Source organism: Carettochelys insculpta, chromosome 1 (assembly GCF_033958435.1).
Source record: "Carettochelys insculpta isolate YL-2023 chromosome 1, ASM3395843v1, whole genome shotgun sequence".
Classification (NCBI taxonomy): Eukaryota; Metazoa; Chordata; order Testudines; family Carettochelyidae; genus Carettochelys; species Carettochelys insculpta.
The window spans coordinates 296,153,052-296,166,517 of NC_134137.1; the positions used below are offsets into that span (position 1 = coordinate 296,153,052).

General features: G+C 42.1%; 1 protein-coding gene across 6 annotated transcripts in view; it reads left to right on the forward strand.

Annotated features, from left to right (window-relative positions):
- The window catches only part of ATP2B1 (ATPase plasma membrane Ca2+ transporting 1), a 120,115-nt gene that overhangs the window by 57,412 nt on the left and 49,237 nt on the right, over positions 1-13,466 (forward strand). For 5 of the 6 annotated variants that reach the window (XM_075012030.1, XM_075012039.1, XM_075012044.1 and 2 more), the window contains exons 3-5: positions 8,907-9,104; positions 12,834-13,088; positions 13,171-13,296. In XM_075012030.1, the coding sequence (XP_074868131.1) occupies positions 8,907-9,104; positions 12,834-13,088; positions 13,171-13,296 (579 nt within the window). Of the gene's footprint in view, positions 1-8,906; positions 9,105-12,833; positions 13,089-13,170; positions 13,297-13,466 lie in introns of those variants that run through there. The other variant, XM_075012049.1, reaches the window with a different exon arrangement.

Below are 13,466 nucleotides of genomic sequence, written 5' to 3' on the forward strand. Positions count from 1 at the left end.
TATTACAGCAAGGGTGTATCTACCCGACGCCCGCTTTTGCGCCATCAGTTCGCTGGTGCAAGTCATTACGTACAGCCCCACGGTGCCAGTCTTAACGTGCTTGGAGCTTCTGGGCCACATGGCGGCAGTGACGTTTGTGGTGTAGAACGCCAGATTGCACATGGGCAGCCTGCAACATGGGCTGCCGAGTGTCTACAAAGCGACATCCCACACTGTCCGCAGGGTGGTGTCGCCCACGACAGAGGTGCGCAAATCCCTGCAGTGGTGGGTAAACCCCAGAAACCTGCTAGCAGGGGCACCCTTTCACCAACCACAAATCTGTTTGTTTCTTACTACCGATGCCTCCCACATAGGATGGGGAGCACATATTGGCGACAAGGTGATGCAAGGGCTATGGTCTTCTGCGGAACAGTCACTGCACATAAACATACTGGAGCTCAGAGCAGTGTTCAACGCCTGCAAACATTTTTCGAGACCACATATATGGCAAATTAGTCGGGATCAATACAGACAATACCTCCACTATGTTTTATATAAATCGACAAGGAGGAGCCCGATCCCATGCCCTATGTGCGGAAGCAGTCCGACTGTGGAACTGGTGCATTGCCAACAAAACATTGAAAGCCTCGTACTTGCTGGGCGCTCACAATGTGAAAGCGGATCAGCTGAGCAGGTGCTTTGCACTCACGCACGAATGGCAGATCCGCTCCGATCTGCTACGACCGATCTTTCTTTCATACTTGGGGGTTTCCCCAGATCGACCTGTTTTGCCACCCAGCACAACAAGAAGTGTCCCCAGTACTGCTCCAGGGCAGGATTGGGGCAGGGCTCCCTAGGGGACGCATCCATGATTTCATGGAAGGGCCCCCTACTTTACGTGTTTCCCCCGCACAGCGCTTATCCACAAGGTGTTGCAGAAAGCCAGAAGGGGGAGAGCCCACATGATTCAAGTTGTCCCAATGTGGGACCGGCAGCAATGGTTTCCCTTCCTTCTGCGCATGTCGGATCGCCCACCGCTCCCTCTTCCGGGGGCGCCAGACCTATTCACACAGGCCCTGGGGTCCATAGTGCACCTGCACCCTCAGGGTCTGCGCCTACAAGCATGGCTAATCCATGGCTCAGCTCCTTAGAAAGCATATGTACGGAGGGAGTACAACAAGTCCTGGAAAGCAGCCGAAGGACCTCCACCAGGAAGACTTACGAGCAGGAATGGACTCGATTTACAGTCTGGTGTTCTGCCAAGCAGTTAGCTCCACTTGACGTTCCTATACCTGTAATACTAGAATACTTATTGGACCTCAAGAGGGGCGGGCTTTCCCTATCCTCGATTAAAAGTCCACCTCGCAGCTATATCTTCTTTCCGGCATACAGAGGAGGGGCCCATGGTATTTGCCCATCCTGTCGTTACCAGGTTCCTGAAGGGGTTGATAAACCTGTACCCCCCTCGGAAACCGCTTCCACCATTGTGGAACTTGGACTTGGTGCTCAGCATGCTAACTGGTCCACCCTTTGAACCATTATCCACAGTTCCCCTGCGTCTCCTTAAGATAAAAACAATCTTCCTCCTTGCAATTACGTCAGCTCGCAGGGTGAGTGAGCTCGCAGCAGTTAGGGCAACGCCGCCCTGCACAGTATTCTCAAAGGAGGCGGTAACCTTACGGCTGCACCCAGCTTTTGTTCCGAAAGTTTCTTCAGAGTTCCACCTTAATGAACCAATAGTTTTTACCCTCGTTTTACCCGAAGCCTCACAGCTCCAGCAAGGAGGCACGCCTACATCTCCTGGATGTGAGGAGGGCATTGGCCTTCTACATAGACAGAGCTAAGTCCTTCTGGAAAATGGACAGGCTTCTAGTATCTCTCGCTCCCAGGTCAAAAGGAGAAGGCCTCTCTTCACAGAGAATCTCAAAGCACATTGTGTCCTGCATAAAAATGTGCTACGAACTTCAAAAGAGTCCTTTGCTGGCCCTGCCCAGGGCTCACTCCACCAGGGCGGTGGCAGCGTCAACAGCCTTTTTCAAGGGCATCGCGTTAAAGGACATCTGTAGAGCGGCGACTTGGTCATCCTACAACACCTTTGCCAAACATTATGCGCTACGTTGGGTATACCAAGAGGACACCCGTCTGTCGGCAGCAGTCCTTTTGGGGGCAAGCTGCACATAAACCCATTACCCACCTCCTTACTTGGGTTACTTCTGGGTAGTCACCTATTGTGGAGCACCCACGGGGACGCTCGTAGAAGAAAGAGAAGTTACTCACCGTAGTAACGGTGGTTCTTCGAGATGTGTCCCCGTGGGTGCTCCACCACCCGCCCATCCTCCCCGCTTCGGATCTATGTTTAGTGTTTTTCAGGAGCATCAGAGGCGGTTGGTCAAGGAACTGGCGGGGACCCAATCGCGCACGTGGCCGAGGGCGTGCAAGGGAGCGGCGTGCGCCGGCGCATGCGCGATCCAGGAGAAACTGCCGGAAGAGTTCTGATCTGCGGCACCGGGTGAGCCCGACACCTATTGTTGAGCATCCACGGGGACACATCTCAAAGAACCACCGTTACTATGGTGAGCAATTTTTCTCTTTTTCTCTTGCTGTGTTCCTGTCTACTTGGTGTGCTAATCCGACGATGGAGCACCTACTTTGTTTGAAGAGGGTATGTAGCAGGATGGAACACATGTAGCTAGTAGAATTGTCATGCTCATCTGCCATCAAAACTGCTAGAGAATGTCTTTGCCTGGCAACAGAGATATGATAGTCTAGAGTAGTTCATTAAAATTATGCTAAATGGAGCAGGAGAGAGAGAGAGTTTTTATGATTGTGCCCAGTTTAAATTGTTACTCTGCATCTGTACATTCAAAATTACTGTGGTGTATGGTGAAAATGCTGCCACTGATACAAAAAAAAAAAAAAGCTTCCTCCAGTATATTTAAACAGGAAATGATCACTAAAGAATGTTTGTGCTGAATGGCTCCACAGGATCAATATAACTGTAAAACTAGCAGAGAGCTCATACTTGAGATACCTACTTCTCTGTACAGACACCAAATCACATTTTAAATAGATGAGTAATGGGAAGACTAAATTCCTGTGTACTTACACAGCAATTTATACATCAATTCCACGGAATGACTTCAAATTTCTTATGGTAGTTTGATCTACAGAAATAAAATTTGCCTTTTGGCAAAGGCCTAGTCTATATTACATAGTATATCTGACCGTTACCCAGTAACAGTCTGGCATTGCAGGCTTCCAAAGTGCTGTCACCACCTGTTTGTCCATTTACCTGCACTCAAACTGATATAAGTACCTTGTTTAAAATGACTTAGAATAATCTTATCCTCCAAAAGGCATAGTCATAGCTGACGACTGCAGTTGACATGGTGCAGAAGGATACGGCATAACCTGTATCAACCCTAACAGTCATCCAGCACCTGTCCCACAATTCCCCATTCCCTGAAAGTGAGTGCTCTGGTCAAATTTTGAACTCTCCTGCTTAGGGGGATCAGAGACTGGATACCACTATCCCCTTAATTTTCTGCATGTTGTTTTTGAGATGCCTTTTTCTGGTTACCCAGCTGGGCAAGCATACCTAGTAGATGACTCTCTTGTGTACAGTTGACCAAATGAGCAACTCCATGGGTGCACAGGGTACTAGCTGTGCTCTTGCTGGTAGTGGACAGGAAGTGTGGGAGTTCCCAGGCCTGTGGGGAGAAGCTGTGCAAAGGCAGTTGCAGACAAGCCATATACACGTGGCTCTCTAAAACCAGATAGCATGAGTGATGTAGGCAAATGGGTACAACAGTATCAGCTGGAGTATAAAGTGAAAGTGATGGGACTTTTCCAGGGATACTGCAAGATCAGGGAGTACCACTATAGATTTGATGCTGTACTGCACACCTGCTGCCTCAAGGGAGTGCTTGCCATACTTGGCAGAAGCCATGGAAGACCATTGTGGATACTTTGGAAGAGCTCCAGGCATAGACCCCTACCATGAGCATCAAGGGGAAGAGTGGAGGAGATGTGGTAGACTCTAGCCATGCTGCATACCAGGACCTGCAGGCTCTATTGCCATAAATAAGCTAGCAGCACCTGTTAGTAGGTGCCTTTTATGTCCTTTTTTGGTAGTGAGACCTACCAACTCATGGGTTCTCAAACTGTGTGGAATATCTGGAGGGCTGCTGGAGCCTGAGAGTGGGATCACCTAGCCTTTACTTTGCCTGTTGGCTCTCTGGCCTTTCAGCTCAGCCTCCTAGCTAGGTAGGCTGGAGAGAATAGGACATGTTCCATTAGTGGTAGAACAGAAAGAGGGGGAGGGTGTGTGTGTGTGTGTGTGTGTGTGCGTGTGCGTGCACGCACCACTGTGCTAATATAACCACCACCATAACCTATGCTAAAGGCAATATTCAGTATGCATTGCCTTATGCTTAGGCCTATGGCATAGACTAAGACTGTATAACTTAGCACTATCCTGCTTGCCCTTTGCAGACTTTGCTCGCTGGGACTACAAAGCAGTACTTTAATATGCTTCAAGCTGAAGTATCGATTAACATTTCTTACTAAAGTGTTTTATAGGCATACAGAAAACCAAGTTTTGAAATCCTTTCCCTTTCCGTTGTGACTGTAAATCTGGTAACATACCTGTCTGGATTTTTGCCAGCTGCTTGTGGAGCTGCCGCTTTGAGGGTAGTCTGCTCCAAAACTGCAGAATGCCTAACCATGATGAGGAAGAGTTCTGAGGGATTCTGCCAGCCAGCGTAGCATCACATTGTGAACTACGGACTTGGAGAAAGATAACATGGGAAAAATGAACTAGGAGTTCCTTTGGACAAGGAGCGTTTTCTTAAATTCAAACATAGGTTGCAAACCTTGGTTGACTTATACATATGAACGTCCCAGACTCCACTTTCTTTGCCCTTCTTGTAGAATTCTGTGCACCCCAAGACATGCTGTCATGTGGGGTGCATCCTTACTATTACCACCACCACTCCAATCAGAGGACGGCAACAAAAACTTTAGCTTTACATACTGTTATCTGAGAATCCTGGTTCATGTATTTGTATCTACTATGGACTGCATTGTGCAGCCAAATGGACATAATCTATCTGGGTAAATATTTGAAAATTTTAACATTGCCTCTGGGTTTTTTATATATTTGGATAAATATTAATTTACAACAAATATTACATCATGCATAGCAGCAATGAAAGCAGAACTTAGAAGTGCATGTCAACTACCACAGAAAGCATAACTTCACAAATTTTTATATATATATAATAGCACTAGTCAAAGCTCCAGTGCCATAGATCACTACTGTGGACGATTATTCAAGTGCTCTTTCAAAACCCCCTCTCATTGCATAGCTTCACTCTGAGCTCTTTTAATACCCCCGTGCCTGGCTATTCAGATGTGGCATGCTGCCACTAGGGCAGAGGTGGTGATTTCCCTGCTTGTCCTCACAGTAAGCAGGATAAAACAGACAGTTGACTATTAGGATATTTTTTCTTACTGAGCTCCAGCCTAGTGCACACTCCAAATGCCACTTGAATTTACCAAAAGCACATTCAACTGTCATTCTGCACTTACTGAGCCAGTAGTTGATTCTTTGGTGTGGTGCTATAGGGATGGTCTGTGTATGGCCTCCTGAGTCAGGGAACAAAGGAATAAGCTACACTCCTCAATCACTAGTGACGCTTTTAAATATTGCCATTGGTTATCTGCGTGTTCGGGGTTGGGGGGAAGGATCTGCTTGTAGCTTTTGGAACAGTACTGTGTTCTAAAAGTACAGACCTCCTTGCTGAACCCTTCTTGATATCCATATCTCTGGTGATCCACTAACCGTAGAAGAGGTGCCAAAATATGATATACATGCACTCAGATCCACCTCAGCTTGGAAACCCTAGTGCTGTAAATCCATCTGCAGGTTGCTGAGAGCCAGCCCTGTGTGTAGGGGCTGTTATCTCCTACCCAGTCTCATAACCGTGGCTCCCATTATGTACTGTCCAACTCCAAATGGCTCCCCATTGCCCAGTGGCAATTTGGCATTGCAGGCTTTCAAAGTACTGTCACTACTCACTTTACTGTAAATGCCACTCCAGCTCTAAAGCTGGATGTGCTCACACTGCTGGATTTGTGTGCTGGCCTCAGCTGATGGGCATATGACCCACTGGGATGGTTGTGTTGTGTTGCATTTTGCATTGATGCACTCTCACTGACATGGCCCCTGACTAGGACACATCACTTTCCTGCCTCACAGGCAGGGTGATAGAGAGCAGGGGGACTGAGGTTCAGTGCTTCCGTCTTTTGGGGGCCCAGTGTGGAACTGAAAGTGTGTGGTTCAGGATTCTGTGTGTGGGAGGGGGTTGCTAAGGAGCAGGTGTGGAGTCTGGATGGGAGGGAGGGTGAATAAATGGCCTGGGAACAGCGGGGGAAGGGGTCACGAGTTGGCTGGAGGTTGACAGTAAAGGGTCATTGTTTTCTATAATCCCCTCCCCCCACTATTCTATCCTATTCTACACTTTAAAGAATGCTGAAACTGATCCTAAAAATGGATTGCTCATAGTACAATTAAAAGTGTTAATAGTTCCATCCCATAAGGATTAAGTCACTTGTGGGGGTAGTTATGTGCTTGAAAAAATGCTACTTTAAGCAAATTCAGTTTCCCCTTGAGAATTAATAGGGAGATCAGGTTCCAGGGAACTTTGTTTTCCCCACTATAGAGATATTATATGCTTATACAATGTTTTTAAATAATTTTAAACAATGCTGTAATCACCAATTATGAGTACAAACTTGGTTGAGGCCAGTGTGTGGTGGGATTTAGTGCAGAGGCTTGCCCTGTTCCCCAGCTGGAATGCTGGGCAGGTGCAGGGAGGTTAGCATCCGCCTCCTAACCCTGCACCCTGGCTGAAATGTCAGGCAGGCAGAGAAGGCGAGCCAAACAACCTTTTAACAGAATATTACAAACTTTAAAATGAGTGTACTCTCTAATACATCAATCTAATAAAGCAGTGTTTTACTGATACCCCTGTAAGTGAGGAGATGCTATACAGGAGACTGCATACTGGGTCAGAGCAAAGGACTGTCTAGCCCAGTATCCTATCTTCTGACCTGGCTAATACCAGGTGCCCTAGCGGAAATAAACATAACAGGTAATCGGATGATCCATCCCCTGTTGCCCATGCCCAGAAGAACTGGCAAAATTAAACCACCCACATACTAGTAAAGCCTTGACCAAACCTTTACCTTGTACAAACACTTCCACTACCTATAGCTACAAATTAACATACAGGTATCGGAGCTATTACCATCTGTGAGTATAGTGTTAAACTGTGTAAAATTACTTAACATAATGTGTAAATATGTAATTGTCTTGTGGGGAAAAAATTTTCCTGGAACCTGACCTCCCTATTAATTCTTACTGGGAAATTGGATTTGGTTATCAGTTTTACTTTAAAGTAGCATTTCAAGTGCATAATTACAATGTTAAGCAAAGAGGTACTGTACCTAGAACTGCTGCTTTGCTTAAAATGTGTATATTGCAAACTGAACAATGGTAACTTGCTGAAAATTTTGAGGTAAAAACACAAGCTTGAAATTACAATAAGTGTTTCAGTGGAAACACTCAAACAGGTTAACTCAAAACATGACCTTAAATATAGAAGTTGAGTAAATTGCAACCTGCTCTAGTGTAATACTGGTTACACACAATGTAGCGTGCTAAAGCTGATTGGAGAAAAGTTAAGTAATTTGTAATGTGAAATAATCCAAGTGAATATGGTTCCTATTGGATTAATACTAAACAAGAAACTGAAGGATAGAAATAAAGGACCAGATCGAGAGATCAGAGGGGATGACAGGCAGAGTTCAAAAGAGCTAATTTGATCTTGAGATGCATAAACAGAGGAATCTTCAGTAGGATTGTGGCTTTTTTTTACCTTTTTGTTTGGCGCTGACGTGACCACTGCTGGAATATTAAGTCCAGTTCTAGTGTCTACAATTCAAGAAGGATGCTGATAAACTAGAGACTCTTCAGGAAAGAGCCATGAAAATGATTTAAAGTATTAGATAACCTATGTTTAGTGGAAAAATTCAAGGAGCTTTAGTTAATTGAAAAGATGGTTAAGGGGTAACCTGATTAAAGTGTGGAAGTATGGGGAACAAATGTGTAGTGGGCTCTTGGATCTAGTAGAGAACAGTGAAAAACAGCCAGTGGTAGTAAACAGAAGTCAAACGCAGACTGGGAAGAACATATAAATTTTTAAAAGGTAAGAGCAATTTAACCAATGGAACAAAATGCCAAAAGATGTAACGAATTCTCCATTGCCTGATCATTTTAAAATCAAGGCTCAATCTTTTTTTTTAAACAGATGTCTGCCTAGCAGTTGTTTTGGAGAGTGCTATGGACTGAGTTATACTGGTTAGACTAGATCTTATAAGGCCTCTTTCATCCTTATGTAATATAGGAGAAGTTCTCAGTGCCTCACTTCAGTCCTGCCTAAGAATATATATTTATGCTAGAAAATATTCTGTGACTATAACTTTCTATGCAGTGGTATAAACAAGGGAGAAATTGATTAAGCCTAAATTTGGGTAGGTTTGTGAATCTTTCCTATTTTTTTTTTTTTTTTTTTTTTTTTTTTTTAACCTCAAGATTTTGAAGACTGCTGGGACTGGTGGCAGGTTGAGGAGCTGGCTGAGTATAGCCACCTTTCATTGAAAATAAAGCTCTTATAAGAATCATCCTTGAAAGTGTTTAATAGACAGACAGTATCTTGCTATATTCCTGCATTAAGTTAGCTGCAGTTCTGTTGTGTGACATTTCTGGCTTATACTGAGTTTCCTGAATGGGAAGTACATATGATGATTATATTCTGTAAAAATCCCTCTGAAATTACCTTTTTTTTCCTTTTAATATTTAGGTCTTAGTGGAAATCCAGCAGATATAGAGAGAAGAGAAGCAGTGTTTGGAAAGAACTTTATACCTCCTAAAAAGCCAAAAACATTTCTTCAGTTAGTATGGGAAGCACTACAGGATGTTACCCTCATTATATTAGAAATTGCAGCCATAGTGTCCTTGGGCCTTTCTTTTTACCAGCCTCCAGGAGGGAATGAAGCATGTAAGTAAATCTTGACACAAGGAATAATACATAAATTGCAGTATTTGTGAAACTTCAGTTCTATTTATGTAAGCGTGACTCTAATCAGCCAGTGTCAAAACAAAAAACAGTCAAGTAGCGCTTTAAAGACCTAGCAAAATAGTTTATTAGGTGAGCTTTCGTGGGACAGACCCACTTCAGACCAGTGGGTCTGTCCCACGAAAGATCACCTAATAAACCATTTTGCTAGTCTTTAAAGCGCTACTTGACTGTTTTTTGTTTTGATAGTGTATAGACTAGCACGGCTTCCTCTCTGTTACTAATCAGCCAGTGGTCATCCAAGAACTTCCACATTCTAACTAATTTTGCTCCCAATTTCACTTCCCTACTGGGGTAAGACTAGCCTAAAAGCAGGCATGTTGTTTGCCTTTACATAGCAGTTCTGGTTTTCTTAGGTCATATCCTGTGTTCAATTTCACATTTGACTTTGAAGTGGTGCCATAAATAAGCTTTAATACTTTGAGTGGGGCATAGGCAGCAGAAGCTTCCTGACTCTTCAAAAGCCAATAGACCACACTGTTCTGGTTTTCATGCAATGAAATTCAAACAAATATTTAGCTTTTCTTTTCTTGAGGAGACTGAATGAATAAGCAGGGTTGTTTCTGGACAGCGTTCACCAGGCTTTTTCCACTGGGAACTGGCATGTCTAGCAGTCTTCTGTTTCTCACTTGTAAATGATAGCTTATCCTTGTCTCTGATCCTCCAGTCCAGACATGAAAAGGTTGTTTGCCTATTTGCTCGGAACTGTTAGATTAAAAACTTCAGCTCTTGCTTTGGATCAGGCCTTCACTAACTTGACAGACAATGGTGATTTGATTTTTTTTTTTGCTTTAACAAATGTAAGCTAGAATACAAAGAAATATTCACTAAAATCAGAGAGAGATATATGTTTCCAGCCTGGTTCATTCATCCCATTCCAAGACATCTTTCTTGAGGTTGTAGAAGCTGACCCTAGTCATTAAGACAAAGTGGAGCTCTGTCCAGGCTACATAGATTAACTTGGCTATAAGTTCTCTTTTCCTTCCTAAGTTTAGTTTAAACCATCTAGTTCTTGTACCAAATGTGGTGTCAGATCTGAATTGCCAAGCCCTTTTCCCTCTATTAAGCCAGTTGTTACAGGACTGTTATGGAATCTTTTTTTTTTTTTTTTTTTTTTAAAAACTCTTCAGACCTAAGGGGGGAAAATAACCAGATGCTCTGACTGAATTTGAATAAACTTTGCTGCTTTGGAAACTAGCATAAGCATCAGCTAAACAGAGTCAAGGATGACCTCTGGAAGCAGGGTAGATTTGTTTTAAATAAAAGTAACGTAAACCACTGATCTAAAACTCATAATTTTAAATCAGCGAGCAAGATGTTTTATCAGTTTTTAATTATTTTGTGTTTTGTACTTCAGTTTTTCTGAAAGTTAATTCTGATGAGTTGGTAAGAATTAAAATGTTGGTTAATTACAACTGTTATGCTAAATTTAGTGTATTGCTTGTCAAGAGAATGCAGTAGATCTATAAACATTTAAGTAATCATGTTGATTGAGTAAATCGTATCTGATTTGTGTTGTGTGTATTAGATGGAAATGCAAAATTCCAAAAAGGCCTTTAAAAATGTTTATATTAAATATAGCAAATGTGATTGATCATTTTTTCTTATGTAACTAAGTTAACATATTTCACACTTAAAACTGAAAAGCAGTAATTGTAGTTAGTGAACTGAACTACTAGTTCTAACATTTGGAAGGATATGGTAACCAGAAATCATCAGCTCTCATCTCACAGACTGAAAGAGGGAAAACAGACTTTTCTGGGGGTGGCTTTTTTTTGTTTTTTCTCCCTTTCCCTTCCCCATTTTCCAATTGGTTTCTTAACTTTGAATATACTGGCCACTAAACCAACCTAAATGAATAAACTGAAATGAAGAAAGCTTTCTCTGTACCTTTTTAGAAAAGGCTGCTATTATAGTGTTACTACCAACTTTCATTCCAAGTGCTTAATCAGTGCCTTCTACTAGCTCAGTGATTTCACTTTTAGAAAAAAGTCAGCAACAAATGTGCTGATCAACGTAAATTAAATTTAAAATTTATTTTGATGGATTTCACCAGTTTAATCCTTAACCTAATTTATTAATTTAAAAACAAATTTTACATAGATTTTTTTTTTAAAAGTCAAATTTTTTAAAAATCGAATTTTTAATGGCTTTTATCCACCTAGCCTCATGCTACTTGAGATAATAGTAGTTGTTAAAGCTCTGAAAGAATAACTACTTTGGTTTTGTTTTGACTTCGACTGCTTCAGAAATTGTAAGAGTGTCTCCTCGTTCAGTCTGAGCAGTCTTCCAGAACACACTAGTATGCTCCTCCTGCTGCCGTTTGTGTGGATGACAGAATTTAACTGTTCAAATCATCAGTCCAAAACAATTTTCACAACTACCTTTTTATATTTTGTTTAGCATGTCTAGCATTGATATCCTGCCCAAAGTGGCTTGAAGACTTAAAACTGAAATTTTTGCTAAAATGCGACTTCTGTGTATGATGGGTTTTCCCCCAAATTGTAAAGTAAAATCTGCTATTGCTGCCTTTTATTCTATTATATTGACATTTGAGGGTGAGGAAAACACTTCTCAATTTAAGAAAAAGATGATAAAAATTTTTCTGCTCTAGAAGACTTGAGGTTGGTTCAGAATATTACTGGAAATCTAGATTAAAGCAATCCTGTTTTATGCCTAATATATTTTTAATATTTCATTGTGCACCAGACTAGAAAAGATGTAGTGCAGTCAAAGGTAGACAAAGCAAGACTGGAAAATACACTGGCAAGCTCAAGAGCAACATTTGGGAGAGATCAGTGTCCACGCAGCACATACATCGCTGTAAAGATTGGACAAGTACTAGGGTTTTCTGCCCTTCTGGAATTGTACCTTTTGAATGAGCTTCTAGATATTAATCTAGCTCATCTCTTTAGTAATCCTATATCTGCTAAGCAGCTGGCAGGCTTAAAGCTCCACCTCATTTTAGCTGCTGGGACAGAAGTGTTCTTCTACCTTTCTTGCTTTTAGAACTTCCTTTTAACTATTTGGGGTGGATGAGTGGGAGAGTGAAAGGGGAGGTTAAATATATACTCTTGCACTAGTCTTCACGTTCTCTTGGAGAGCAGGAAAGGTTTTGGTCCTGTGGATCTTCCCTGAGCTGCTCACAGCTTTCCTTAAGCAGCTAGCAGAGTGAAACAGGCATTCTGTTTCACTACTGGTAAAGCTCTGAAGGTAGTAGGGCAACTGACCAAAATCTTGTCAGTGAGCAGCTGCTGGGTAAAAGTGAACAATAAAGATTTCCTGGAGCTGACTTGAGAAATATATTAAATGTGAATAGGTATTCTTTGCAGTGAGAAGCAGCCTTAAAAGTTTTCAAACTTAAGTACTTAACCCCAGACAGCAAAATAAATGGCTTGATATTTTTAAACTGCTGAGTATCCGTAATTCCCACTGAAGTCTTTTTGCTTTCCTGAGTTTCTGAACTGTACCGTCTCACTTCATAAGATACTATTTGTTCCTACTCTCTAAACTCTGAAGCATTGACTAGTTTCAAGTCTTGCTTAGACTTCAGTCTGAAAGATTTTTCTATGTAAATTTCTATGTGAAAGTTAATATGGATTACAAAGGAGTTTGTTTTTGAGATTTTAAAAAGTCTATGATTTCTTACAGTATGTGGAGCAGTGACTGCTGGTGAAGAAGAGGAGGAAGGTGAAACGGGTTGGATTGAAGGAGCTGCAATTCTTTTGTCTGTAGTTTGTGTGGTATTGGTAACAGCCTTCAATGACTGGAGTAAGGAGAAACAATTTAGGGGGCTGCAGAGTCGCATTGAACAAGAACAGAAGTTCACAGTCATCAGGGGTGGACAAGTCATCCAAATACCAGTAGCTGACATAATTGTTGGGGATATTGCACAAGTAAAATATGGTGAATATATAGTTAATTGAATTGTTTAACTTTAATAGTGTCTTTTGAGTTTGTAGTTCTTCTTCATTGCTTTGTATTGTAGGTGATCTTCTGCCAGCTGATGGTGTGCTAATTCAAGGAAATGACCTTAAAATTGATGAAAGCTCACTGACTGGAGAGTCTGATCATGTTAAGAAGACTTTGGATAAAGATCCTATGCTACTGTCAGGTATGTGAATATAAATATTGATGTCCATAGACTGGAGTAATTGATAGGCTACAAGTAACCCTGGAGCTTGTGTATTTCTAGACTTCTGGCTTGTACACTATTTCCTTGTCAGTGACCTTGTTTGAAGGCATTTCTATCAGGACTTTGCCATCAGAGGAAAGATCTAAAAA